Raw genomic sequence first — 27,304 nt, forward strand, 5'->3', positions numbered from 1 at the left:
CAGGGGAGGGCAGCCCCGCCCCGTGGGGGAGGGGAGGGGGCCACCCTGGAGCTGCCAGCGAGCCGCTCCCGCCACGTCCTGGGGGGTCCGGTGCTCAGGGAGAGGGTGGCTGCGGGTCTGGGGGGCTCACAAGCCCGACTTGCTGGGCAAGACCCTCATCGGGGTCCGTCACCTTGAGGCTTTGGCTAGGCCCGCCGGGGGGAAATGCACCTGGCGCATACTAAGTGCTCCCTTAAAATACCCTGCGAGTAGTCTGCTCTGAATTGTTTTTCAGGAGAGTGACAGCAGACACACGCCACAGGCAGGCGACCAGAGCCCGGGTCTTCCCGGGACACCCGCGCCCTGCGTCCAAGCTTGGGAAGCCCCGGGCCTCTCCCGGACTCTGCAGGTGACGCCTTGCAAGCCACCTGCGGCAGGTGGGGACGGGCTATGTGGGAGGCAGCCGAGCCCCTGGCGGGGAGAGGCCGGTGGAGGGGTCTTTGGGGCGGTGCAGGGATGCACCCCCAGCCTGGGGGTTGCGGTGGGGGGAAGGGAGGGCACAGGCTTCGGAGCCGCGGAGCTGGGCTCAAATCCAGTTCTTATCAGCTAAGCGACCGCTCTGAATCTCAGCTATTTTATCTGCGAAATGGCCACGCTGCTGGGGCTGCCTCACGCAGGTCCCTCAGCCCCGGCCGGGGCCAGGGCTCAGGACACGGAGCTGTCACCCGTCCCAGGAAGGGGCGGGGCGGCGCTCCTGGGGACCACGGCTCCACTGGCAGATGTGGGTGATGACTGGCCGTCCCACAGACGGGCCCCTGCAGCGGACGGGGGAAGGAGAAAGGCGGGGGGGCCCCTCCCCGGCCACTCTATGCGGAAACTGAAAGACACAGGCTTAGGGGGCTGGCCGGCCTGGGTTTGGATGCGACGTCAGCCACCTGTGTGCTGAGCCACCTGGGTGAATGACTTCACCTCTCGGAGCCCCGTCTTCAACCACTTAAAAAGTGGGACACCGATTTCCGCCTGTCCCAGCTCTGAAGGGCAGGACAGACACGGCAGGAGAGAGGACAGCGTGTCAACCTGTGGGGACAGCGACACCCTCGGGGCGTCTTCCCGGCAGCTGTGCTCTGGCTGCTGGCCTGGGGGACGCGGGGGCCGGCCACCGAGAGTGGGGGCACAGGCAGGAGCTGCTGAAGGCCCGAGCCACGCGCCCAAGGCCGACAGGGAGCCTGGAGGTGACTCCACGCCAGCACCAGGCAGGCAGAAGCGGGGAGAGCCGTGCGCCGTGGCCGGTGACGGGCGTCCCCGCCAGGCACGGCCAGGCGCCCGGGACACCGCCGGAGCCGGAGCACTCTGTAAGCTGTGAAGTGCAGGGCACTGGCGGCGGCGCCCGTGTGCACATGCCGCCGAATCCTCATTTCCAGTGAAGAGGGCGGCTGGGGGCACCGGGGGGCACCGGGGAGAGGCCACCGACGTCCCGAGAACAGTCGGCTTCCCCGGGGGGCCCCCAGCGGGGCTGGGCCGGGTGCTCGGGCTGCCAGACGTGGTGCCCGCTGCCCCCGGGCCGCGGATTTAATCTCCGGTCATCCCCTCCTCGGGTGGCGGGGACACGGAGCCACCGACCCTGGCCCTGGGTCCTGAGTGCTTGGCTGGCCAGAGGCAGGGGCCCGCAGCGGGGTGGGGAGGCGGGTTTTCGGGACGGGCGTTACCCAGAGTCTGCGAGTCGGGATCACATCTATAAACCCCTCACCCTGGATGGTGCTCTGGACGCCCTGGCTGTGGCTCACGGGGCTCGTCATCTCCTGCTCCTTCTCATTGTGCATCTGGGCATACACGGTCCTGCCCGGGCGTTTCCTGCGGAGCAGAGGCGGGGCTCAGGGCGCGGCCCAGGCCGTCTGCCCCCAGGGCCCCCAGACGGCTGGGCCCCGGAGCATTCTCGAGAGTGGTGCAGACAGTGCTCCTGTGTCTCATCTCCTGTCCTATCTCTGCTCCGAACCACCGCCTCCAGGAAGCCCTCCCTCCTGTGAGCTCTGCAGCCCTGGACTCCCCCCTGCCCCAGGGCACGGGTGCTCAAGGTCTGTCTCCCTTGGGACCTACACTGAGGTCATATTACAGCTGGCCTGGCTCTGAGAGGCTCCTGCCGAGTCCTGCCCGGTCCCAGGGCTGTGCTCGCTCTATTTCCTGTCCCTCCGGGGCCAAAGGGGGAGACTGTGGGCACAGCCCCTTCTGCCTCAGCTGGGCCTCGGCTCAGGCTCCCCCGGCCAGGCTCCTTCATGTTCAATNACTGTGCTCGCTCTATTTCCTGTCCCTCCGGGGCCAAAGGGGGAGGAGACTGTGGGCACAGCCCCTTCTGCCTCAGCTGGGCCTCGGCTCAGGCTCCCCCGGCCAGGCTCCTTCATGTTCAATGTCTAGTTAGCCTGAGCGAAACCCGGGAGGGGCCCGTGGTCCCAGGAAAGAGCCCCGGGTCCGAGCAGAAGAGCCCGCGGTCAGAGGGGAAGAGCAGGCTCTCTCAGACGCCGCTCCCCAAGCCCCGCCCATTCTGTAGGAATGCCCGGATGGCAGGTGCACCTTCAGGCCTCCAGGCTGGTCCAGACCCTGTGACCGGTTCTGTCCACTGAGGGCGAATAAAGGTGGCACATGTCGCCTCCAGGCTGAAACACTTAAGGTGTGACTTGGTCCTTCCAGAACTCTCTTCCCCCTGCTGGGCCTCCTGCATCTGGAAATGGCCCTGCCCCCGAGCCACTCCCGGAAGCTAGCCCCTCCCAGCCCCAGGGGACAGCACTATCGAGAAGTCAGCCTTCGGTGACCGTGAGCCCCTGAGCTGCCGGGGCAGTTTGTTACAGAGCTGAGCCCAGCCCACACTGACTGCTACACCGCCAGGAGCTGAGCCAGCTCCCTGGACCCCCACAGGCTGTCGGAGCCTCAGGCCTCAGGACCAGCGAGGCTGCCCAGCACCAGTCTGCTCAGCTCGCCTTCCCTGCTGAGCTGGTGCACTGAGGGGGGACACCCGCCCCCCCCCAACGCTTCGCTGTTTCCACGGCAACCCCACGCTCATGGTGAGTTCAGGAAGAGCCCTCAGGGTGCCAGGCAATGGGCCAGCACCTCACCCCTGAGTGGGGCACCTTTGGGGCCCTCCCGGGGCCCTCCGTCCTCCTCCCATCCCCATCCTCTGGGGACCCTTATGTCGAGCTGTTTGTGGAGCTGCTATCTGGTCCTCAGGGGGGTCTGAGGAACACAGTTAATGAGGCCGGAATTCTGTCCCTCCCGTGGCCTTGACCCACCAACCCTGCCCTGGACAAAGTCCACATGACACCCACACCCATGCTGACATCCAGGGGAAAGAGAAATGGGTGGGGGGGCANGTGGGCCGGCACCTCACCCCTGAGTGGGGCACCTTCGGGGCCCTCCCGGGGCCCTCCGTCCTCCTCCCATCCCCATCCTCTGGGGACCCTTATGTCGAGCTGTTTGTGGAGCTGCTATCTGGTCCTCAGGGGGGTCTGAGGAACACAGTTAATGAGGCCGGAATTCTGTCCCTCCCGNTCCTCCCTCTCACCTCTTTCTTCCCCTCTTCCCCCCTCCTCTGCCTCTTCCTCCTTCTCATTCTCTTCTTTTCCTCCTCCCCATCCCTCACCCCCTCCTTCTCAGTCCCCTTCCACAGATGAGGAAGTCGAGGCAGGCCCCCCAGGGCGATCCCGGGAGCCCACGGAAAGCAGGAGAGACTTGCAAGGCTNAGGAGCGGCAGAGGGGGGCTGGCAGGATGCTTGCTCTTCACATCCTTGGGAGAACTAGCGTGCCCATTCCACAGATCTGGAAGTCGAGGCTCTGAGCAAGTCCCACCTGGCCTGGCCACACCTCCATGGCCCATCTTTGGGGGAACTTAAGCACTGCAGCCCTTGGCACAGTGGGGGACAATGAGAAGGGGGTGGTGGGGGGAGCAGGGACGCCCTTTCACTGGGTGGGGGCGGATGCTGGGAGGCGGCCCTGTGTGCCTCCAGGTAAGTACCAGGCCCCCTCCCGGCGGAGCCTCGACTGTTCTGCGTGTGCAGCCTGGTGCCCGTGTGGGTGGTGGGCCCGGGGCCAGCACCACGGACAGCGGGCGCCAGGCAGCCTTGAGGCCAAGAGCAGACAGACCCCGACCAGGAAATCACAGGGACCATCAGAATAAAGTCGGCAGCTCTCCATGTGGCCCCACATCACACCGTGGAGGCAGCGGGGGCGTGAACCTGCCTCTCAAGGGGTCAAGTGCATCTGTCATCCACCCGAAGACTCAGGGGGGCCCAGGAGGGGCCCTGGCCAGCAGGGGCACCTCTCAGCCCCAGGCCCGGAGTTACAGTCCCTGGGGCTTTGCCGGTACCTGCTGTAACCTGGCCCTGACTCGGGGTACGGAGGGGCCCTGGCTTTAGCCCCTGAAATCCTGGTCTCGGATGCCACTTCCCAGCTGTGACAAATCCCACGTTCAGAGTGGTTGTGGGGGTCGAGCCACGTCATCCGGGCTGTGGGAAGGGAGCAGACAGGGAGCAGGTGGCACTCCTGACCCAGGTGGGCTGTGTCCTTCATCCACGGGGGGCTTTTCAGGGCCAGGATCTTGAGTTCGATTTGAATTTGAGGTGCCATGGGGGGGGGGGACACCCAGGTGGACCTGTCCACCAGAAACCAGTGCCTCTACGAGCCTATAAACCAAGAAAGGCCACAGCCTGACTCCCGTTCTGGCCTCTCTCCGCAGCGAGCTCCTACTCATCCTTCAGAATCCCCACTCAGAAATCCCCTCCTCAGGGAAGTCCTCCCAGATTCTCCAGACCAGCTCACACGTTCAGAGCACCTCAGGCTGCCCGTTCAGTTGGAACCAAACAATGTAGCTGATGACCCACAAGGAGGTGCGGGCGTACATGATTACGACTTACATAAAAGACCAACCAAACAAAACGGAGCTGGGAGGGGTCTGGAGAGCGGTGAGGGGGGCCCAGGGCCTGGGGAAGGCGAGGCTGGAGGAGGGACCCTCGGCCTCCCAGGAGCACGAAGGGAAGGGTCAGTACGTCTCGGACGGTCCCAAAGGGCAGCCGAGGCCGCTGGTCCTGAACCAGCAAGTCAGGAGAAGCAATGAGTCACATCTCGAAGCTGCCTTCTGAAGAGTGAGTCTGGTGACACGTCTGGCTCATTCTGTCCAGAATCCAGGGAGGTTCAGATTCTCCAGCCCCTCCAGGGCGGCGAGGAGCCCAGCGTGGTTATTAAACCCATTTTACAGAGGAGCAGCAGGCCCAGAAGGGAGGGGAGTCCCGGGAGTCCCCACTGAGCCTTGCATAGAACGCTTGTGACCCCCTCAGCCTCAGCAGGGCCCCCCAGGGGTGCAGGGGCGGTGAGTGCAGGGGGGAGTCCGGGCGAACCTGGCTCAGAGCCCCCTTCTCTGCTCACCAGCTGTGCGGCCCTGGGCGCACTGCATACCCTCTCTGAGCCTGGACCTCCTCATCTGTAAAACGGACGGGGCCTCCCTCCACGGGAGGTGGGGCTGAGGGAGATGAGGCCGCGATGCCGGCAGACAGGAGGTGGGGGTGGAAGACGGTCGTGGGGTCGTGAGCAGCTGGCTGTCCCTCCCGGGACCCCGGCCGTTCAGAACCCGGAGCCCGTCTAGCCTCGCGCCCTCCCCGCCACAGCCCATCGAGGGCCCTGCCCTAGGCCCCACCTCACGCCTGACCTTCCGGGCGGCCTTGCCTTTTGAACTTGTAGAGGATGAACACGCCCACCGCGAAGAGTCCGATGACCACGAGGACCGCCACCGCCCAGTAGCCGCCGCCGCCTCCCAGCCTCTGGGAATCTGCAGGGAAAGCAGTGGCGGTCAGCGGGGCACCACCGTCCCCCACCCCGGCCTCCTTGGGCAGGTGCTCCTGGTGCGGCTGAGTGGCGTGGGCAGGCCTCAGGGGACCGTGGCCCCGGGCCACCCCCCCGACTCCCGCTGTGCGCACCAGGGCCCTGCCCCCTCCTCCTGGAAGGTGTGCGGTGAGCCTGCCCCACGGCACCGCGTCTCCATGGGGCAGGGGACGTGCCTCAGCTCCTGCAAAGATGCTTCCCCGAACAGGAAAGGACACACGCGTGACGGGCGAGCACACAGCCCCGGTGGGGGCAGGGCCCGAGGTCCTCCGAGACCGTAAATGTCTGTGGCACTTAAAGCCAGGGCTCTGACCCGGGTCCAGCCAGGAGGAGCGGGTGGCGCCTGAGGGGTCCTCTGCCCCAGTCCCCGTGGTAGCAGCGTCGCCTGGGGGCCCGGGATGCACACCTCTCGACCCTGCAGGGGCGAGCACGGCCAGGCCAGGGGAAGCCCCGGGCTTCTCACCTGTATCTGTGTCCCTCATGGCCACCAGGACCCGGACCCCGCCTCGAAGAAGGAAGCTGATCTTTTGTGCCTTCAGCACTTGCTGGATGGCCAGGAGTCTCTGAAAGCAGAAAGAGGAGAGTGACGGGGTCCCTCCGGTGGCTTCCCAGCGGGAGAGCTGGGCAGACATCCGCTCTGACCCTCCAGAGATGCGGGGTTGGGGGTGGGCACTCAGCTTCTTTGGGTCTCAGTTTCCTCATCTGTAAAATGGGAGTACTTGGCCGCCTGCACCGAGAACCTACAAAGGGGTACAAAGGTGACCGAGCTGGGGTCCGAGAGCTCTCGTTTTGGTTGGGACCACAGAGTGCGGTAAAGCTGGGGAGCCCAGGGGTGCTCCAGGGGGCCCCCAGACCTGGCAGTGGTCAGGGAGGGCTTCCCAGAAGGGGAAGACCAAGACGGGGACAGGCCGGGTGACCCAGGCCGGGAGTGACCGCACCCCTGAGGGAGAGCAACCCCGGGAGGTGGTGGTGCTGCATCACGGGGGGTGGGGGGCAGCCGGCCTCTGGGAAATGGTCATTTGCCGTTTCACGAGGGGCGTTTGTCAGCTGTTCCAAAGGGGCGCTCATGTCATCCCTCCACACAGGTGGGGGCAGAGGTGCTGCGGGAGGGGGCCTCCAATGGGGTGGTGGTCCCTGGGGCTCCCCCTCCCACGGCGCCTTGGGCGGGCCCTTCTGGGGGCCAAACTCGGCCTCCGGGAACAGCATCTTGGCACCGCCATTCCCTGGGGATGCGAGGGCCGCGTCTGGGACCGTGTGAACCACAGGCCTGAACAGCGCCAGGCCCGGGGGACGTGGGAAGGCACCGGGGTCTGTGCCTTCGCCCGTGGCCCCGAGAAGCTGCAGCCCCTTCCTGTGGCAAGGTCAATGCCTCCGGCCCCGCACCCAGCACGCGGCGGCCAGGCAGCTGCCGCGCGGTCAGTGGTCCTGACCGGTCTCTAGGATTGTCACCATCCCCGGGCACGCGGTTTACCCTCTGCGCTCAGGACGAGGTGGGGGGCGGTTCCCCGTCCCTCCCCATCTCCTTCCAAATCTCTCCTGAGCACCCACATCTGACTCCTGCAGAATTCGCCCACCTGCTCTCCAATTCCTGGGCTGGGGTGGGTGGGGGGAGCCGCGGGCCGAGTGAGGGGGTCCCCAAGGCCCGCCATGCCTTTTCTAAGCTGTGCTGAGTCCCTGTGCTCAGCTCCCTGTCTGAGAAATGGGTACAGTCACTCTCAACCTTCTGCTGTTGAGAAGGGGCAGGGGCCGCGGGCTTGGGAAACTGGGGAGCCCCGGGTGCCAATGTGGGTGCCCTTTGGGAAACGCTGTGGGCCAGGCCCAGACAGTCACGTCTACCAGGAGGCGGTGTGGGAGTGGCGAGGGGCAGTGGCAGTGACAAGGGGCTGGCTCCCTGTCCTCTCTGTGGTCCTGACGGAGACGCTCCCAGCCGCCCACAGGGCTGCCGCGGGCCTGGCTGTGCCCCCGCCCTCAGTGCCGGTGTNATCTTTTTCCCTGGAGATAACATTTCCTTCCTTCTCAGCGGGTTTAGTGTACTTCAATCGTGCAGCTACGAGTCCAGAACATTTTCATCGTCCCTGGAGGAAACCAGTGTCGGCCCCCCAGCCCCCGGCAGCCCGAGTCCGCTTTCCGCCTCCGCGCGGCGGCCCACTCCGAACAGCCGCGTCCGCGCAGGCACACAGCAGGCGGCCTTGGTGGCCGCTCCACCCCCCGCCCCCAGCTTCCTGTCTGCCGCGCTCAGCCCAGTGGTGGCAGGTGTCAGACCTGCCTCCCTTTCACGGCTGCAAACGACCGCGCTGTGTGGACGCACCACGTCTGGCTCACGCACCGCCTGCTGGGGGCCGGCCAGCTCGTGGCCGAGCAGCTCCAGTCCTGCGCACGCGCCCTCGGGGCGTGCCCGACGTGCACCCCGCCTAAGCTTCCCGGGAACTTGCAGGACCCCGGCGGTGCCAGGGCCCACTTTGCGCTCTCCTCCTTCACCCGGGTTACTCTCTGGGGAAGAGTTACAGCCTCCCCAGGGCACCCGGGTGACGCCAACTCGTCCTTGGGTCCCCGTGCGGTGCCCGCCACGCAGCAGGTGTTCTACCCGCCCAGACGAGGGCTGTGGCTCGGAAGCCGCCCTACGCAGTGACGGCATCTGCTAAGTGGATGGGTGCCGCTTTCCACTCTGTCCTGAGACCTCACCCCGGGTGCCCGGAGCCCTCATGCTCAGCTTGGGCCAGAGTGACCAGCTCTGGCCACTGGGATGTCCCCCTGGGGGGTGGTCCAGCCCCGTGCACTTGCGCCCCCCCCCCAATTCCCCTGAACAGTGACCTTGGAGGCCACCAGCGTCCCGGGGGTGCGGCCACAGAGGGAGGAGAACGGGCCGCCTGCGCCAGGCAGCCATGGGTCAGACGTGGGCCTCGATGTGAGGAAGACCCCTGAGAATGTGCTTGCTGTGACGTATCACCAGACCCTGGGCACTAGGCCACCAAACCCTCGGCGGTGCAGGGAGAGCGTGGGTCCAGTGGCCTCGGGAGGTACCTTGTCACTTGTGAGGCTCCTCTTCCTTGTGGGCCCAGGAGGGGGCAGGAGCACGGCCAGGTCGGCCACGGTGGGCAGCCCTGGCTTCACCACGGTCACCAGCAGCTCCTCGGGGATGCTGGTCTCCTGCGGGGACGCACACAAGCCCCCCTGAGCCGCCCGCCTTCTCTGCCGCCTGCCACGCGCCGCGGCCCAGGAATGCCCTCCCTCGCCCTCGGTCTGTCCAAGTCCTGGCCACCGGTCCTGCCAGCTATGCCTGACCCTGCACCCCACGGGGACGGCCCCCGAGCCCGCTGGCCCCCCGTTCCGCCTCCTGCAGCCCAGCCGTCCTGGTCCCTCAGCCCTTCACCCCCCAGGCCAGGCCTGCTCCCTCCAGTCCATCCCTCACGCTGAGGGTGAGCGACCCCTCTCTGGCTACTGTTCTCCCAGAGGTCAAGGCTCCTGAAAACAGCTCCTCCAGCTCACAAAGCTCAGCTTACACAGGTCGCTCTGCCTCCTGAAAACCCCACTCCAGGCACTTCCACCTGGCAAACTCCTATTCACCCTTCAACGCCCAGAACAGTATCACCAGCATTATTAACCACGTGACGAGAGGCATGGCCGGAGTGGGCCTCAGCCTGTGACAGCCTCGGATGACTGTGGGGGGCTGCTCTGTCCTTCACCGAGGGACCAAGGGCCCCGAGTGCCCTACGCCCACCCTGACGCACCCCGTCTGCTGTCTGTGAGCTCCCCAGGGGCGGCAGTCACACTGATTCTCTCTGGCTCCAGCATCGGGCTCAGAATAGAAACTCCATGTATAAATGAGTATCATACTAAGGAGATTCTGGGCCATCAGAGGACAGTGACTGTGTCCTGTGCAAATAGCTGGTGCTACTCCAAGTGCATGGAGGAGTCGGCCTGCCCCTCCCCTGTGAGCTGGCGCTCCAGCTGCCTGTCACGCAGAGCCCGGCAGCGGCCCCCAAGCACAGGGCAGCCAGCCTGAAGGCCGGGTCACCGGGACTGGGCTCCACCCACTCNCAGGGGCTCTGGGGCTCCCCTGCTCTGAGGCCCCTCAGGTGCTGGGGAGGCTCCGGCGTGGGAGGGCTGGGGGCACCTTGGAGAGCAGCCGGGTCACCACCAGGCCGACGTCCTCTCTCCACTCGGGGGTGTTGGGGTTGTGCGCATCCAGGTCCCTGGAGAACTGCAGAGGCACTACCTGAAACTGGTCTGGAAAGAGGCAGAGACGGGCGAGCTGGTCAGTCCTGGGCAGCAAGGCTGCGCCCCCCGGCAGGAGGCCATGCACCCCGGATGGCCCAGGCCTGCCCTGGCTTCAGGTCCCCCGTGTCCACTGGGGAGGGAGGGCCCCGCCCGCACCAAGCCTGTCCTGTGAGGTCTGTCCCGCACACCCACAAGGACGTACACACCCCGTGAGGCTGGGCTCCCAGCCCCCAGGGACCCACGGACTTCGACTGTGCTGGTCTCCCCACCAGAGCAAGCGTCCCTCGAGGGCAGAGGTCCCACCTTCGCTTTCTCTCCCATCTGCCAGCTCAGAGGCCCACCCTAGAGCCCCTGCAGGTGCCGTGACAGGACCGGCGCCTCCGAGCTCATTGCAGTCCCTCCAGGTAACTCCTGAGCCCCATGGGAGGAGGCTCTGTGGGCCTGAGTGGCCCAAGGGACAAGTGCTTTGTGAAGGGAGAAGCCAGCGTCTTACAGCAGGGGAGGCGGTGACTGCAGAGCCCCGGGCTCGGGACCCTGCGTGCACGGGTCTGTGAATGAAGCAACAGCCAGTCAGCTCCACTAAATATTTAACTGATGGCTGCTGTCCACAGGAGAGGCTGTTCTTAAAGCAAACAGGTTTTATCAGTGTGATGATGAGGCCAACAGCACACGGGGTGGGGGTGGGGTCTCTTCCCTTTGGAGGATTAATCCTTTATTGTAAACGTCTCCCATTAGGGACCTGGGCCCTCCCCCCCATGAGTGCCGGCAAATGGGATGCAGACTCAGAACGGGAGTGTCAACAGAGGCTATATTAGGGGTCCTCTCACTTTAAGATATAAACACGTGACAAAGGGGCAGGAGAGGTCAGGCCGCCCTGGTGACCCTGACGAGTCACTCAGCCACACGTCCTCGTTCTGTGCCGTGTGAGGCCCGTGAGTGCCACTGGGCATGAAGGCTCGTCCGTGTTCATTTTACAGATGGGGAAACTGAGGCCAGGGAAGCTGGGGAGCGTCAGAGCTGTGTTCACTGGCTCCCCTCCCTAGCCTGCTGTGCCCCCCCCCACCCCCCCCGCAGGATGTCACCCGACCCCGGCGCTCCCGAGAAGGACAGACGTGCGCCCGGCCCTGGGGAGGGGGCTCACCCAGCACGCGGACCAGCTTGGAGGCCTGCAGCACCGAGTTCCCGCAGGCGGCCTGCACCGTCACCCGCACGTCCCCTGTGTCCGCAAACCGCGTGGTCACAGAGTTCTCCAAGGAGAGCAAGGGCTGCGGGGACCACGGGCGCCATCAGGGCAGGTCCATGCGGGAGAGCCTGCCCCGCGCCCCGCCCGCTGCCCAGGGCCTCACTGAGGATGCCCACCCTCCCCTGCTCTGGTCAGGACATGGGGACAGTGGGGGAGGGGCACGGGGAGGGCCCCCCAGAGTCACCAGCTCTAAGCCCCTCGTGTCCCCTTCCTTCCAGACCTGCCCAAAGGGCTGGGCTGGAAGTCGCTGAGCTGTGACTGAACCCAGAGCTCAGCGCCCTCCTCAGCCCCACCCCCATTCCAGGAACACAGGCTGGGGCTGCAGCTCCTCCCCACCCGGCCTCTCCGTCTGGGACTTCAGCGCTGCTGGGGGCTTATCCCTGGGGTGCAGGGATAAGCCTCCTGAGTGAGGGAAGGATGCCCCTCTTTGGGTCTTGAGGGCCCCCAGGCTGAGGTGGGCAGCCCTGCCCACAGAGGCCCTCCGGCCCTCCTACCAGCCATTGTTTGTGGCTCCCCACTGTCCAGGGCACACCCCAGGGCTCTGGGGGAGGGTTCTGAGATCAGGTCCAGACCCAGTGATCCCCTCCTCCATGAAGCCTTCCCTGACCACACCCATCAGCCAGACTAGAAATGGCCTGAGCTTCCCTGGAGCTCGCAACACCTCGCCTGCCCCTTCCTGCGATGCTTATCACACCTCAGGTCACCTGTTTCGCCCACACCTCTGTCCCCAGGAAAAGGCAGCGTTGGGTCCGCTTTATCCTGCGTCCGCCACGCTCAGACCCAGCCCAACACGAGCAGACGCTCAGGAAGAAAGGCTGCGGTGCTCACCTCAAGTCCACGGTCCCAGTGTCCCGCTGCCCAGGCCCCAGGGCAGTGCCCGCCCCGCTCTCACCCAGGTGCCAGCCCGCGGGTCCCCGGGGCCAGCGCACCTGCAGGCTGTGGCCGATCCACCAGTAGAAGACGGTGAGGTTGGGGTTCAGGGGCAGCAGCACGGCTGTGAGGTTCACCTCCTGGTTGACGCCAACGACGGGAACCACCTCGAGGTGGAGGGCCTGCAGGGGTGCTGCGGGGTCAGGGAAAGGCCGGGGTTACAGGGCATCGGGGCACGGGCATTTTAGAGGCTGCTTATCCGTCACGACCACCAGTTATCACCACCTCCATCTCTACCATTTTCACCATGACCTCCATCATCATCATCTTCTTCACCACCACCACCACCATCATCACCATCACCACCATCACCACCTCTCCACCATCACCAACCCTACGAGGGCCCAGAGCACCAGGGGTGTGGACTTGAGCCCTGCCTGCCTGTCTCCCTGACCCCAGGCCTGCCGTCCTGAGGACTGGGGTCCGGGAGCAGGCCTGAGGGACTCCCTGCGTTTCCCCAGGACCAGGTTCTCTCTGGCCCAGGGAGTGCCTCTTGGCCTCGGACGGGCGGCGGACTTACAGTTGACCTGGACAAAGAGCAGCGCCTCGTCACGCCCCGCCGTGTTCTCCGCCCTGACGGACACGCGGTAGACGCCAGGGCTCTCGTAGCGGTGCCGGATGGGCTCCTCCGTCAACGTGAGGTTCACGTACGTGGCCTTGAAGCCATCGCCAAGGTCCACCTGGTACTTGGTGGTCAGGACGTCACCCTGCGGGGAACACCAAGAGGCCACTGACTGTGGCCATAAAGTGGACAGGCCAGCAGGGCGCCGTGGACGCACTCATTCCCTCGCTGCTTTCCTCACCTGCGGCGGCCCCGGGCCCCCAGGGACCAGACCTGCCTGCCCTCGGGGCCTGAGCCGGGGCCACCCACTGAGGCCTGAGCCTGCCGGGGCTGGATTTCAGGAACACGGCCAGAAAGATCAGAGACACGAAGTCTCCTAAGGCGTCTCCCAGCAAACGCAGAGAACCTTTTCCCATCTCTGATGCCAAGCGCCCGGTTCCTGAGCGTTTGATCCCATTCTCTGTGGAGCGAGGATGCGGCTCGGACGCACGGGGTCCGTGGGGACGGGGCTCCCACACCTGCGGTCCCTTCCCGGTGTCTGAGCAGCGGGGGTTGTCTGACGGGGTCTCCGGCTCAGGACTGGGGGCCCCGGCCCCCACACAGCCACCGGAGCCTCTCCGAGGCGCGGGAAGTCCGGCGAGAAAGACGAATTTTCTCCAGGTCATAGCAAGAGAGCATCCTTGCATCCGTCTCATGCCCGCTCCTGCCTCCCCTGCCGGCTCACCCCTGCCCCTCCCCATCCCTGCGGGAACACCCGGAATCCCTGTCCTGGTGATCAGGAACGACGCGGGATTAGCACCGGCCGCCTACGAGCCTCTCATTTTACGCCTGCGAAGCCCTGACACTTGACAGAGACCTTTCACAGAGGTTCCTTTCGCTTCGCTTTCTTGCAAACACAGTTACTGGCCTGAGCGGCGTCCACCCCCATGTGCACGTCCCCTGGGGACTCAGAGTGTGGCCGTATTTGGACACAGGGTCTCTGCAGAAGCGGCTAGTTAAGGTGAGGTCATGCTGGGGTACGGCGGGCCCTGTCCAGTGGCCGCGTCTTCAAGAAGAGGCCGGGGTTTGGGATGTAGGAGAGACACCTGTGTGGCCACAGGGCAGAGTTGCAGTGACTCAGTCACAGGCCAAGGGACACGAGCATCTCAGAAACCAACGGTCAGGGGAGAATCCCTCCCCGCGCCCCCAGCGAGAGCCAGGCTCTGACAACACCCTGAATTCAGAAATCTGAGCTCCAGAGCTGCGAGAGATGCGTGGGCCGTCTCTCGTCTGCAGCACCTGCCGCTGGCGGCCGCAGCCCCGGGACCTCACTCGCATGCTGTTCAACTGTCCCCGTGTGCTGGGCCGCAGCCCCGGGGGCCAGTGCTGCCTGTGGACAGGAGGCCTCCCGGGCCCGAGGGCAGCGGGGTCTGCACCCACCTCGGGCTTTGGGCTGGCAGCCTGCAAGCCAGACGCGCCTCGGACCGGAGCGGCCCCGGGGCTTTGGGGCGCACCCTGGGACCCCGCGTTCCTGCCTGCGGGCCGCTGGGCTGATGCACGTTGAACTATTCAACCGTTTTACTCGGTTAAAATGACTTGCCGTCTTTTCCCCTGATGACGAAGTAGTCCAGCCTCAGTGCTGACACACAGGAAATACAAAGGCACAGAGGAGGGAGGTCGCCATGACCCCGCCCCCGCATCTGCCGTGTTCCATCTGCTTTGTCCCCTGTGCTGCTGAGCGCGGCCGGACGACGAGAACAGTGTATCCTGAGAGCAGCGCCAGGTCCCGTGTAGCGTAAGGGCCAGCGCAGTGTGTGCCCCGTGCCCCATGCCCGCGGCCACCACTGCCAAGACCACAGTGTCACACCTGGGATACGCGCACGGTCACAGCCGGGGTGCAGAGCCACCAGCAGCAGCACCGTCACACCCGTCCCCTGGCGGCCCCTCTTCTGTCCCCCATTCCTTGATGTTGACACTTCCCAAAATGTCCAATAAAGGAGCCGGGCGGCACGGAGTCCCTGGGATTGGCTTTTTCCAGTCCATGTGATTCATTTCAGACGCACCCAGGCCGTGGCACGCGTCAGGGACCTGCTCCCTGTCACGGGGGGTCGTGTTCCACGCTGTGGCTGCACCGCTGTCCACCCGACGCCCCTCGGGGGACACCGGGGTGTTTAGGTTTCTGGCTCTTCTGCAGGAAGGCTGCCGCCAGCGCCCGTGTGCACTTCCCGGACACACGCGCCGGGAGCACACGCGCTGAGCACACGGTGGCTGCGTGTTCCCGCCAGACTGTCCTCCGGAGCGCGGGTCCCGTCTGCTCCCCCTGAAGCCACGAGTGAGGGGTCCCGTGTCTCCGCGACCTCGCCTGCCCTCACCGGTGTCACCGCTTCCCGTGCTAGCCGCTCTCGCAGGCGCGTCGTGGCACCGCACTGGGGTCGAGTCCTTGTCTCCCTGACGGTCAGTGAAGCTCAAGCACCTCCCGTGCGTGCGGGCCACCTGCACGTCCTCCGTGACGAAATGGGCCTAGTGTCCTCTGCCCGTTTCCTAACGGGAGTCGTTTCCTCATTTTCCCCCGGGGAGCAGGCCTGGCTGGATGCGAGCTGTGTACATATTTTCTCTGGAACATGCTTTTCCTCTTTACAAGCTCTTTCCCGGAGCAGAAGTGTTGCATTTTGACCGGGTCCAATGTGTCCAATTTCCTTTACGGACGACGCTTTCAGCGTCCACTCTACCCACCCATGGCCCAGCCCTTGATCTGGGCGGTTTCTATCTTTTCCCTCGAGGATTTATAGCTTCCCGTCTTCCGTCGACCGCTGCGGTCCGTTCTGAGTTGATCTGGGATGAGGTGTGAGGTTCCGGCCGAGGCTCCTCTTTAGCAGAGGTTCGCTGGCCGAGGACCGTCCCTCCCCCTGCCACGTTTTTCCACCTGTGGCAAAGTCAGCTGCACTTTCCGCACGAGTGTGTTTCTGGCACCTCCATCCGCTCTTATTCTTAGTTCTTAGCTGCACCCAGAACGTGGCCCCGGCCCAGACTGAGCTGTGTCCACACGCAGCTCGGCCCGTGCATGAGGGCGGGCGGGTGTGACTTGTGTGCGTGTGTAGATGTGTCTGTGAGCTGTGGTGAGCGTGTGACACCACGCGTGTGCGCGTGTGCACATGCAGCAGCGTGTCCACTGCGGCCCGGGCTCCCACGCTTCCCAGCGGCCTCTTCTGGATGGGCCGGGTGCCGGGCGGCCTCTCTTACAGGGGCACCTTCTGGTCACTGCCCACACCCCCGGCGACCCCCGCCCTCGGGGCTGGGACACCGGTGCAGTGGGTCATAGGCTTGTCCCGTCCTGAGAAGTCACACACGTGAGAAAACTGCGAGACTGAAGACTCTAGGGGGCAGGAGACGGCCGCTCCTCCTGGGCGTCCATGCTGGGACTTAGGCGGCAGGTGGGCCCACCCGGAGAGTCCAGGGACCCCGCCTGGGGAGGGGCATCACCCCGGCCTCCTGCTGCTGTGACAGACCCCCCTCCTGCCCCAGGGCCGTCCCCGAGGCCCAGGCCCGGCCCAAGTCTGGGGGCCACAGACCAGGCGCCGTCCCTGCAGAGTGCGCCCTGGCCTGGGGCCCAGTGCCAGCTCTGTCACTCGTTACTGTGTGGCTTCGGGTGAGGCACCCACCTCTCTGAGCCAGGGATCCCCCCGCACACCAGTGGGGCTGGGCGCACGGGGGCTCACACGCACAGCTCTACGTCCTCGGGCCTCAGTTTCCCTGTTTGCATGAGAGCAGAGTCCCTGCTTTCCAACAGCAAGGTCCTCCGTCACCCTCCCCGACCCCACCCAGGCATCATATTGGAGGCCGTGTGCTAAATACAGCGCGAACGGTTATGAAGCTGAACCTGCTTCGTCCAGCGTAGCTGTTCACCAAAGACCCCCACGCCCACTGGAGTGGCGTGCGCAGACAGCTTGGGTCCTGGGGGGCCTCCCTCAGGGGGGAGCAGGGTCCTGGGGGGGGCCTCCCTCTGCGGGGAGCAGGCTTGTCCTCCGTGCTTTCCTGTTGTTTAGAATTTCCTGCATGTTGGCAAGTCTTCGTGATTTCTGGTTTTGAACGTTCTGCAGTGAGTTTGTGACTTCTCTAATCAGAAGAATGAAGCAGGCTGTGTATTAATTTTAAAAGACCAGAGGAGTGGACGCCTGGGGGGCTCAGTCGGTTAAGCGTCCGACTTGGGTTCAGGTCATGATCTCACGGTTTGTGGGTTCGAGCCCCGCGTCAGGCTCTGTGCTGACAGCTAGTTCAGAGCCTGGAGCCTGCTTCCGATTCTGTGTCTCCCTCTCTCTCTGCCCCTCCCCTGCTCGTGCTCTGTCTCTGTCTCTCAAAAAGAAATAAACACATTTAAAAAAATAGTAAAATAAATAAAAGACCAGAAGAAAATATAAAACTTAACAGTTATTACCTTGGGGGAAACAGGATTTTTGGTGCTATTTATATTTTTGACATTTTAGGTAGTTTTCAAATGTTCTACAATGAGTATAAATTATTTTTAAAATCAGAACATGGGGGCACCTGGGGAACTCGGTCAGTTAAGCTTCTGAGTTCAGGTCAGGTCATGATCTAACAGTCCGTAGGTTCGAGCCCCGCATTGGGCTCTGAGCTGATGGCAGAGCCGCTTGGGATTCTCTCTCTCTCTGCCCCTCCCCTGCTCGCTTGCTCTCTCTCAAAATAAATAAATAAACTTTTAAAAAAACCTGGTGTCCCCGCCTTGTGTGCTGGCTGCACGGAGACCCCCCCCATACCCTACTCCACTGTCCCCCACAGATCGTGGGTCGGATTCATCCTTTGGATGCGGGTCTGGGCCCAGGGAGGGACTTCCCGTCCGCTCTCAGCTTCCCGGGTTTTGGTCTGAGCCGCCCGGGGGTGGAGGGGACGCCCCCTCGCACCGTGCCTGCTCTCCTGGCGGCCGCTCTCCACGGGGACAGCGCGCTCACCTGCTCCTGCCGCACCACGAACAGGACGTCCTCTCCGGGCCGCACGGCCACCGCCCTGCCGCGGATGCTGACCTGCAGGCCCCGCGGCGGTGCGAGCGGGCACTGCATCTGCGCCGGGCTCTGCCGCGGGTCCACGCCGCCCTCACACACGTTGGACACCACCTTGCGGTACCTGCGGCCAGAGGGCAGGTCAGCGTCTGCGCGGACGGTGGGGACTTGATGGCGGCTGCCTCCCGGGCCACCGAGAGCCGTTGTGGCCCCGGGTCCCAGCTAAGAACCCAGGCTCAGGGTAGGGGGACCAGCGACCGCAGGGCCTGCGTCCGTCCCTGGCTGCCTCTGTGTCTGGTCGCAGTACTTGTGACGACCCTGGCACCTGCTCTTGTGGCCGAGGGCGTGACTGGGCGCAGCCCGCATTCTGGGGCCTTACTGAGAATCAGTGACACCAGACCCACCCTCTCCTTCACACCACGCTCCTGCCGGGGGGGCTGACCTCGCACGGCCCCTGCCCTTGCCAAGGGGGGGGGAGATGGATCGCATCACACTCTGCCTCCCGCATCTCGGCAAAATCACCACTGATAGCTCTGGGGGTGGGTCCCTGAGAGACAGGCTTTCTGCTGAAATCAGGAGGGTGAGCAGGAGAGGGAAGGGCACCGGGCAGCGGGACCAGCACGGGCAAAGGTCCTGTGGTGGGTGGCTGGAGCCAGAGTGGGGAGCAGGGCTGGGAGGAGGCTGGAAAGGAGTTGGGGGGCAGAGACCCATGGCTCCGATAAACCTTTCAGGAGACCCTGGGCCAACCACGGCAGGGGTGGCATCATCTGACTTGCTGACTGTGAAACCCCCTTAGGCCACACCCGGCCCCTGGGCCCCTGGAACTAGCATCGCTGCCAAATGCCCGGGTACGCCCACGTCCCCGGGCCTGGTGCCCCCTCCCGCCCCCACAGCTCAGTCGCTAAGTACACATTCAGAAGTTTATCGTGCAAAACACACTGAGGCAATTTAGAAGAAAATACACACTAAGCGTGCCCAGAGTGCATACGTGGTATGTTGTGTAACCCTTCGCCCTTGCTGTGGGCCCTGGCTCTGATGCTTCACACAAGAGTCTCTGCTTGTGAAACCCTAGTGGGTGCACCCAGCAGGCTGGTGCTGCTGGACGGATGGGTGGGTGGGTGGATAGATGGATGGATGGACGGATGGATGGATGGATGGTGGATGGATGGATGGTGGATGGATGATGGATGGACGGACGGATGGATGGATGGAAGGAAAGGATGTGGATAGGTGAATGGACAGGTGAAGCATGGGTGCATGGATGGCTACATAGACGGATGGGTGGAAGGAAGGATGGACGAAGGGATGGATGGACGGATGGAGGGATCATGGGTACGTGATGGGGAGGATGGATGGACGGTGGAATTTACGCTGCTGAGGCCAAAGCCTGCGGCTTCCAGCCCTGCTCCCTCAAGCCCTGCCCTGCCCCTCCCCCACGGGTAGTAATGGGGATTTTCTACTAAGTCCACGGACGTTCTCTTCCTTCTCAAAACTTCCCTCGAAGGGAAAGAGGGACCTCCCAAAGCTGCGGGTACGTAGCGTCATGTCCCTAACGCTTTTGTTCTTAGTCCAGAGCCACGTGGGCTCAGGATGGACACCCTGCGGGGCCGGTGTCCAGCCTGACCTCTCAGCCTCAGCTGCCTTCTCTCCCCGTGGCCCCGCCCCGGGAGCGACACGGACAGGCCTGTGCACACTCACCCGAGGCTGCTGGTGTAGGCCTGGCCCACGACACAGTCATCCGGCGGGGACAGGGGGTTAAACCAGAAGTTGGCAAAGCACTTGTTGGCATCAGGCTCCGAGGAGGGAGAGCGCTCAAATCCGTAGTCGCTGGAGGAGGGGACAACAGCAGTCAGAAGCTTGGCCCGGGGACCTCACAGCAATGAGGCACCCATATGTGGGGACACTCGGGCAAGTCCACACAGCCCTGTCCAGTCTGAAGACAGAGTTACATTCCAGGTGAGAGGACATGCAGAGGGGATTCTGGGAACTCAGAACACTGAGCCCAGCATGGGTGTCCTGGAGGGCTGGCTGGAGGAGGTGCACTGAATCTCAAAGGAAGAGCAGTAGACAGGCAGGAGAAGAGAGGGGAGGGCACCGCACAGGGGGCCCCCTCGGTGCTGGTGCAGGGAGGTCCAGGGCCAGGCGGCCAGCACACAGCTGGGAGCTGAGGAGACGCGCGATGGGCCAGAGGCTTCGTGAACCAGATTCTGGAGGTCGGGGAAGGGCTCAGGCTGCTCCCCTACTCCTGGCGTCCCCTCCCACCTGTGAGCAGCCCCGGCAGTGGTGGCGCCCACGTGCCGTGAGCTACGCTCCCCGCGCCGCCGCTGGACCGCGTGCCTGGCCCTGGGGCGCNCCCGTGCTGCGCGCGGTCCTCACCACAGGAAGTCCGACTCCCGGCACCGGCACACCCGGGACTCCAGCGCAGACGTGAAGCTCTTCCCCTTGACGCACCAGGATGTGGGCTTTCTCTTCCGGAAACTTCTCTGCTGGCCCATGATGCAGCGGTCACCCTGCAGCGGGGCGCTGGGTAAGGAGCCGGCCGAGAAGGGTCGACCGCTCTCCACCGGCTGCTGGTCTCGTCCTTCCCCGGAAATACCTGATTCTCGGCCCCCTCGGCAGCCCGCGGGGCAGTGTCCCCTTTCACAGAGGGGGAAACTGAGGCCCAGCAGGGCACGTGGGTGCCTGAGGTCAAGCGGGGGCGGCCTCCCTCCCAACCCCACCCACCAGCGTCCCTTGAGCACCCACTGCGTTCACGCCCCCCTGGGCCGGAGGGGTCCCGGGTCTCTGGAACCCAGGAGAGCGAGTCTGCGTTGAGCGTCTCGGTGTCCCCTCCGGGCCCCAGGGCGCATGCCCGGTGCGGCGCTCGGAGTCGCGGCCCTCAGGGCTCAGGTGCGCATGCGCGGGCCCTGGGCGTGGGCTCCCCACAGGCCCCGCCCCCTCCCCGCACGGGGCGGGGCGACAGGGGCAGGGCCGGGAGCCCTGGACCCCGAGCTTCCCCCTCACACCTTTGGGAGAACAGCCTGCAGCCCTCGTTGACTCCACTTAGTGTGCCCGTCCCATTGTGTGTTCTAGAAGCACCCGTGTGTCTGAGACTCTGGGGCGGGGCCGCCCCGGGGCCCACGGGGCGTCTTAGGCAACACGTGACACAGGCGCCGTGTGGCCCCCGGATCTGTGACAGACCCCTGGGCACCGGGCTGCCAGCGGGGCGCGCCGGGGAGGGCAGAGGGGCCTGGGCCCGCGCCGGGGGGGTGGGGCAGAGGGGCCCCCGCCCGCGCCCCGCCCACCTGCAGGTCGCTCAGGTGCCAGGCGCTGTAGTCGTCCTCGCCGCACGGCCGCGAGAACGACGGCCGGAAGTCCACCTTGACGAGCTCCCAGTCCGAGCGGAAGCTGATGTGGCCGAAGACGCTGGGGAGAGGGGAGGAGGGGGGATCGGCTCAGCAGGCTCATCCGGACCCCAGACCACGCTCCCCCCTGCTCCGCGACACCTCGCCGGCCCTGGCTGGGGCCCCCGGGGCCATCCCTGGCACCCCCTCCCCCCAGCACGGTGCCAGCCGGCTGCAGGCGTGAGCTCCTGGCGCGGGTCTCCCCACAACCGTCACGCATTGTCTGTGGCCCCCGGGTTGCAGGGGTGGGGTCATCCCACACGCCCCCCCACCCAATGGACCAGGAAGTGGGTGCAGAAGTGTCAGAGCCCCGGGCCCCAGCAGCCGCCGGGCCCTTGCATTGCCTCCCAGGGTCCATGCTTCCGTTTGGCAGAATGGCGGGAGGTCAGGTGGCTGCAGGGGCGCGTCTCCCGCCTGGGTCAGCCGCACCGTGCAGGGCGGGGCAGGGGGTCTGTGCCGCAGGCCCCCAGCGCTGCAGAGCCAGGCCGGCCATCCAGAGTCAGGAGTCGGCACGCTGACTCACAGCGGCAGGATGGGAAGGACCCCAGCCTCAGCGAGGGAGGAAGCAGGGCAGCACCCTGGGTGCTCTCCAAAGGCCAGCCCTTTACGGGGCACCCATGATGTGCTGGGGGCTCAAATACACTGTCGGGTCTAATCCTCACCACAGCCTTGTGAAATGAGTCCACTCCTATTTTACAGAAAGGGAGACTGAGGCACAGAGAGGTTGAGTCACCTGCCCAAGGTCACACAGCTTGTTTGGGCCATTTTCTCTCTGCCAGGATTCAGGAGTCATTTGCTGAGTACAAACTGTGTACTCAAATCCCTCCCTTTTTGCAAAGGCTGCTATTTCAGGGGCTTCTCTCTCTCCCTGATCCCTCACACTTGGGCTCCAAATACCACCACAGAAGAGGGGCCCCGCCTGCACTTCCTTGGTCCTTCTCCAGTCCAGCCCGCGGCATTCAGGACTCATCACCAGAGGCTGAGCACCCGGGTGGGGGAGGTGATACACCCTATTGGACTCAGTCCCCTTCCAACCATGCTGACAGCCCTGGATACTTGGGGAGGGACAGTCATGATCTGAAAGCACGCCACTCCCACTCGAGGATGGTAGGTGAGAAATATCTTGGAGTGTTTTCTTGGGGACATGACCGCTGGCTCTGAATGTCCGAGGCCGATATTTGAAGAAGAGTTTTGCTTTCATAGGGCAGCTCTGATCCAGGCCTGGGCTGACGCCCCGTATGTCGGTGCCCTGGGGCAGGTCCCTCTGTGGACCTCAGCTTCCTTGGCTTTAGAATGGGGACAATGGCTCTGGCCTTTCGGGCTTGATGGTGGCCTCGCAACGGCTTGTGCGGGTGCGGGCACATAGCAGGAACCTCACACACACGGACACGCAGCGATTTCTCTGCTCCCCAAGGCAGACACTATTATCTTCATTGGCAGATGAAATCCCGCGTCTGCAGGCTGGCCAGGAGCCTCCTCTGGTCTTCGAGGGCCCTGAGCCTCCCTCGGTCCCTGCCTTGACCTTCCCCTGTGGCCAGTCCCCTTGTCTCCTGTCTCCCAAACAAAGCCTGCTGGGCTGGTTACTTAGTCTCCACAGGGAGATGATCTCTTTAAGGGAGAACTCCCCACTAACGAGGGGCAGGCAGCACCGTGCGTGCCCGGCAACGTCTTGCCAGTTCAGGCCCGAGGCTGGGGGCTCCCCGGGGCGTTCAGAAGTGTGGGCGTCCGGCCCGTCACAGCCGGTGGGAGAGCCGATGAGGCCACAGCGGCGTGGGGGCCCCTCCGTGAGCTGGGAGGGCAAACGGGCGTGAGCTGTTAATTAAGCAGACACTTCGGGAGAGCCCGGCCAGGGCACCCTCCCAGGCAGCAAATCCACGCCGGCCGCAGGGCCCACGGCCACGCAGGCTGAGCGGGCGGGGACAGGGCTCACGGGCCGGGCGCTGTCCTGGCCGGGACCGTCTGCTCCAGGAAAGGGCAGGTGGACGGTCCAGCACTAATGTGGGACAGCTCGTCCTGGAGCCCGTGACTCATCCATCCCATCCTAGTTCAAGGTCAGCTGCTCCAAAAGGCCCAAGACACGGCTGGAGCCCCGTATGGCCTTCCCCACCCCCACCCCCGGCTGGCCCCGGTAAACCAGCACCGGTCCCGCTGGTGAGGAAGCGGGCCACCCTTGTATCTGGTCTGTGCGCCCACTGGACCACCAGCTCTGGGGGTCCTCGGGATCCTCGGTGCCTGGGAATGTGGACAGCGCATTGCAGACCGTGCTAGAATGACCGGGGGAAGGGCTGGCCTGTGTGGCCTCTGCTGTGGTGTGGGACCAGGTGGGCTCGGTCAGCGGCCTCTGTCCCTTCCCCTGCCTGTCCCCGTCGTCCTCTTGGGCCGGGGACCCAGCCGGGCCCCGCCTTCGGGAAGTCTCCGCCCCGTCCACCGGGGAGAAGAGGAAAGAGCTGGGGAGGCTGACCACAGAGGCCGGCGCTCACAGCGCAGGGGCCCGGCCCTGAGCTGAGGGGAAGCGGGTGGGGCCCGTGTGGCTTCCCGGGCTGCCCCGACGCCTTCCCAAGAGCGAGGGCCGCAAACAGCCGAAGCCTGGAGGCCACAATTGGAAAGTCTGGTGTCAGCAGGTGGGGCTCCACCCGCAGGCTCCGGGGGGGGGTCCTCCCTGCCTCTTCCGGCCCAGCAGTCCTGGCAGCGCGCACCCCCAGCCCCCGGTCTCCATCTCCGGGTCACACTCTCCCTGTGTGCCCGTCGGCACCCCTCCCCTCTTGTGAGGTCGTTGGATTACATACACACACCCGCAGCGTGACCTCACCCCAGCCGATCACACCTGCAAAGACCCCATTTCCGAAGAAAGTCACACCCACAGGTTCTGGGTGGGTGTGCGTTTGGGGGAACCTGGGTCTCCCCAGGACGGGCATCATCAGTAAGAGGCACAGAGCCCTGCTCGGTGGCCCCCGTGCGGCCGGCACAGGTACGGTGCAGGGAGCCGTTGGGAACGCAGTGTGGGCCCTGGGCCGGCCTGTGAGTCAGCTCGGCCTGAACAAGCCCCCAGGAGGTCAGGCTGCCCAGGAAGGAGGCTTCCCGAGCTGGGCCCACATTCCCCCGCGTCGGGGTGGGAGCGGCCTAGCCCTGCGCCCGTTTCAACCCCATCCTCAGACCCCAGCAGGGAGGCCCGACGCCCCTTCGCGCCCTCGCGGTGCCTAGTCAGCGGTGGCCCGGAGCGGGGCTGAGCACCCCACTGGCCTCGGCGCCGAGAGCGGCAGCCTCAGGGCCCAGCCTGCCCTGCCTGGGCCTGTCCGGGCGTCAGGCCAGCTCTGCACAGCGCGCCTCCGGGCCCTTCCAGGGGCCAGTAGTTCATGATGATGGGGGGGGAGCGGAGGAGGAGGAGGGGAAGGAAGGAGGAGGGAGGAGGGGGAAAGGAGGAGGGGGAGCAGGAGGAGGGAGGTGNAGGAGGCAGGTGTGAGGGCGGAGCTGAGGGTGAGGAGGCCGGGGGGCCGGGGTTGGACGCGCCTCAGAGCAGCAGGGCCCCCGGGGTCGGCTGGGACCGGCCCGCCCCCCCTGGCGCGGGCACTCACGTCATGACCAGCGTCTCGTCCCCCGGCTCACTCAGCAGCCCGTCCACGAACACAGAGGTGCTGGTGAAGTTGTGCGTGCTCCACGTGAGGCCCTCGTCCACGCTGAACCTGCAGGGAAGGGGCGTCACCACCGCGGGGGCGGGCGGGGCGCCCCTGGTCCGGGTCCAGCTGCCCTGCTGCGTCCGGCCCTGCCCAAGCCCAGGGCCGGTGCTGCCCAGCGTGGGGGCTGGGAGAAGAGGCCGGGCCCGTGTCCGGGCTGCCTGCACTCGTGCCCAGGGGCAGCTGCCCGCCGGCACCAGGCAGCGTCCGCGTCTCCGCAGTTACCCGCAGCTGCGGGGGTCTGGGCGGGCCGTCTGGGTGCCGTGAAGCTGCTTTTCAGCCCCGGGATGGCAGTTATCTGGGCCCTGGAGGAGCCATGTCAGCGCCACCCAATGCGGGGGCCCAGCCCAGGCGCTGCCAGGCCAGGGACAGGGGCTCACTGCCTCCCAGTTCATCACAGGGTGCCACCGGCTTGCAGTGCAGAAAACTGTTTTTCAGACTAAAGTGATACTGGCTTCCCAGCTGTTCCCCCAGCTCTGCCTTCTGAGTCCAGAATTCACACCTGCCCTTCCACCCCCACAACCGCCCTTTACGTGTCTGAGGCCGATCCAAACCTGTTCTCGCCTGGGCACACGCTGCTGGCTTCCTTGCCTGGCCCTGCCTCCTCCACTTGACTAACTCTTTCTTGTGGATGCTTGAAAGCCTCCTCCTGTGGGAAGCCCTCCTTGCTCCCCCAGGCTGGGGTGGGGGCCTCCTCTGGGCCCTTCAGCCCAAGGACTTCCTCTGCCCACCGCCCCCCCCCCCAACCANTCCCGTGTCCCCGGGCCTCCCCGTGCCCCCCGCACCACCCAGACTCAGTGCGCGTGGGATGACCGAAGGAGCGTGGCGATTTCTAGATCATTGATGCGCTCGAGAAGGTTGCAAATAAACGTACAGGCTTTTCGGCGGGAAAGCTCACGCACCAGCGCGACGCACCTTGTGCAGGTGAGGAAGAAATCGTGGAGCCAGCGAAGCATTTAGGGTAAGTAAACCCCCATCTGACGTTAGATTCAGCTCAAGGGGCGCCTGGGGGGCTCAGTCGGTTGAGTGTCCGACTTCAGCTCAGGTCATGATCTCACGGTTCATGGGTTTGAGCCCCGTGTCGGGCTCTGTGCTGACAGCTCAGAGCCTGGAGCTGCTTCAGATTCTGTGTCTCCCTCTCTCTCTGCCCCTCCCCTGCTCACTCTCCCTTTCTCTCTCTCTCTCTCTCTCAAAAATAAATAAACATTAAAAAAATGTTTTTAAAAAGACTCCGCTTAAGTGCTGCCTCCTCCAGGAAGCCCTCCCAGAAGCCAGGCTGGGTGGGGAGTGCCTCTGGGCCCACAGCCTCAGCACCAATTATATGTCATTATCTCCTCCAGCCAGGGAGCACCTCCCAGGCAGGGCCTGCCTCTGAGTCATCCTCGTGGCCCCATGGGCTCAGCTCAGAGCTGGGGTGCCTGTGCTCAGGGAGCGTGTGTGGGGGATGGATGAAGGAACGAATGAAGAAGGGAGTGAATGACCGAATCACCGCTAAGTCTTCAGGTGACACATGGTCAGGCTGAGCGGCCTAGACAGGGTTCACACAGGAGGAAGTAACTGGGGGCCCTGGGGTCGGGTCCCATTTTGCAGATGAGGAGGCTGAGGCCCGGGTGGGGCGGTGCATGCCAGGACCTCCCAGCGGGCGGGCGGCAGGGCCGGGGGTGGCCCCCGAGTCAGGCCAGGGCGCAGGGGGCCTGCACTAGACCTTCTGTGAGCAGACATCTAAACAGCGAGCAAGGGTGCCGGCCCCGCCCAGAGGGGGGCGCTGGCACCCGTGATGCTCAGCCCGCACCTCTCCCGGGGAGGCCCCATCACAGGTCCCCCTCTCCTGTGGCGGCAGCGCAGGGAAGCTCAGGAGGGGACAGGGAAGAGCCAGGACCCCCCCACCAGCCCCCCACCCGGGCCAGCACGCTCTCCCTGCCAGCCTGCCCAGAGTCTCAGCGAGGCCTTGGCCTGGGGCCCGGCCACGCCTTCCCCCCTCCCCCCCTCCGTGCCACCTGGGGGCCAGGGACGCCTCTCCTGGGCCGGGGAGGGCAGGGACCGCCCAGCCGCTGGTGATATGAGCCACTCAGCAGCGGGCGAGGCCACCCCAAGTGGGGCTCGGCCGGCGCCTCCATCCTGCAGCTGCTCCTGCCTGGGCAGATCGGCCTGGAAAGCTCCCTGACCCTGGGGGGAACATTCTAGGGCAATGAACGAGCAGGAACAGGAAACTGTCAAAAGAACACGGGGCGGCGCTTGCTCCCTGCTCCTCCATCTTGAGCCCTTCCTTCACTGCAGGCTGGATTTTCCGGGACCCAGCAGGACGCGGTGGGGAGGATGCCGAGAAGAGGCCCCACATCGTAGGAATGTAAAATTTTAGCGGAGCTGGGTGAGTGCCTCTGGGCCAAGCCCGCAGCCCTGACGTCGCAGCATCCCATGCCCCAGCCCCACCAGAACCTTCCAGCTGCTCCCCCCCAACCCCCCGCCCC

General features: G+C 65.0%; 1 protein-coding gene across 1 annotated transcript in view; it reads right to left on the reverse strand.

Annotated features, from left to right (window-relative positions):
* SORCS2 (sortilin related VPS10 domain containing receptor 2) overlaps nucleotides 1–27,304 on the reverse strand; it is a 404,846-nt gene that overhangs the window by 1,154 nt on the left and 376,388 nt on the right. The window contains exons 17-29 of the mRNA XM_077750377.1: nucleotides 24,738–24,963; nucleotides 21,067–21,187; nucleotides 20,159–20,292; nucleotides 19,481–19,609; nucleotides 17,735–17,906; nucleotides 12,750–12,936; nucleotides 12,229–12,362; nucleotides 11,198–11,321; nucleotides 9,953–10,065; nucleotides 8,860–8,985; nucleotides 6,302–6,401; nucleotides 5,683–5,785; nucleotides 1,727–1,830 (exon numbers count right to left, since the gene is read on the reverse strand). Of these exons, the coding sequence (XP_077606503.1) occupies nucleotides 1,727–1,830; nucleotides 5,683–5,785; nucleotides 6,302–6,401; nucleotides 8,860–8,985; nucleotides 9,953–10,065; nucleotides 11,198–11,321; nucleotides 12,229–12,362; nucleotides 12,750–12,936; nucleotides 17,735–17,906; nucleotides 19,481–19,609; nucleotides 20,159–20,292; nucleotides 21,067–21,187; nucleotides 24,738–24,963 (1,773 nt within the window). The remainder of the gene's footprint in view (nucleotides 1–1,726; nucleotides 1,831–5,682; nucleotides 5,786–6,301; nucleotides 6,402–8,859; nucleotides 8,986–9,952; nucleotides 10,066–11,197; nucleotides 11,322–12,228; nucleotides 12,363–12,749; nucleotides 12,937–17,734; nucleotides 17,907–19,480; nucleotides 19,610–20,158; nucleotides 20,293–21,066; nucleotides 21,188–24,737; nucleotides 24,964–27,304) is intronic.

Source organism: Crocuta crocuta, unplaced genomic scaffold (assembly GCF_008692635.1).
Source record: "Crocuta crocuta isolate KB4526 unplaced genomic scaffold, BGI_CrCroc_1.0 scaffold179, whole genome shotgun sequence".
Lineage (NCBI taxonomy): Eukaryota > Metazoa > Chordata > Mammalia > Carnivora > Hyaenidae > Crocuta > Crocuta crocuta.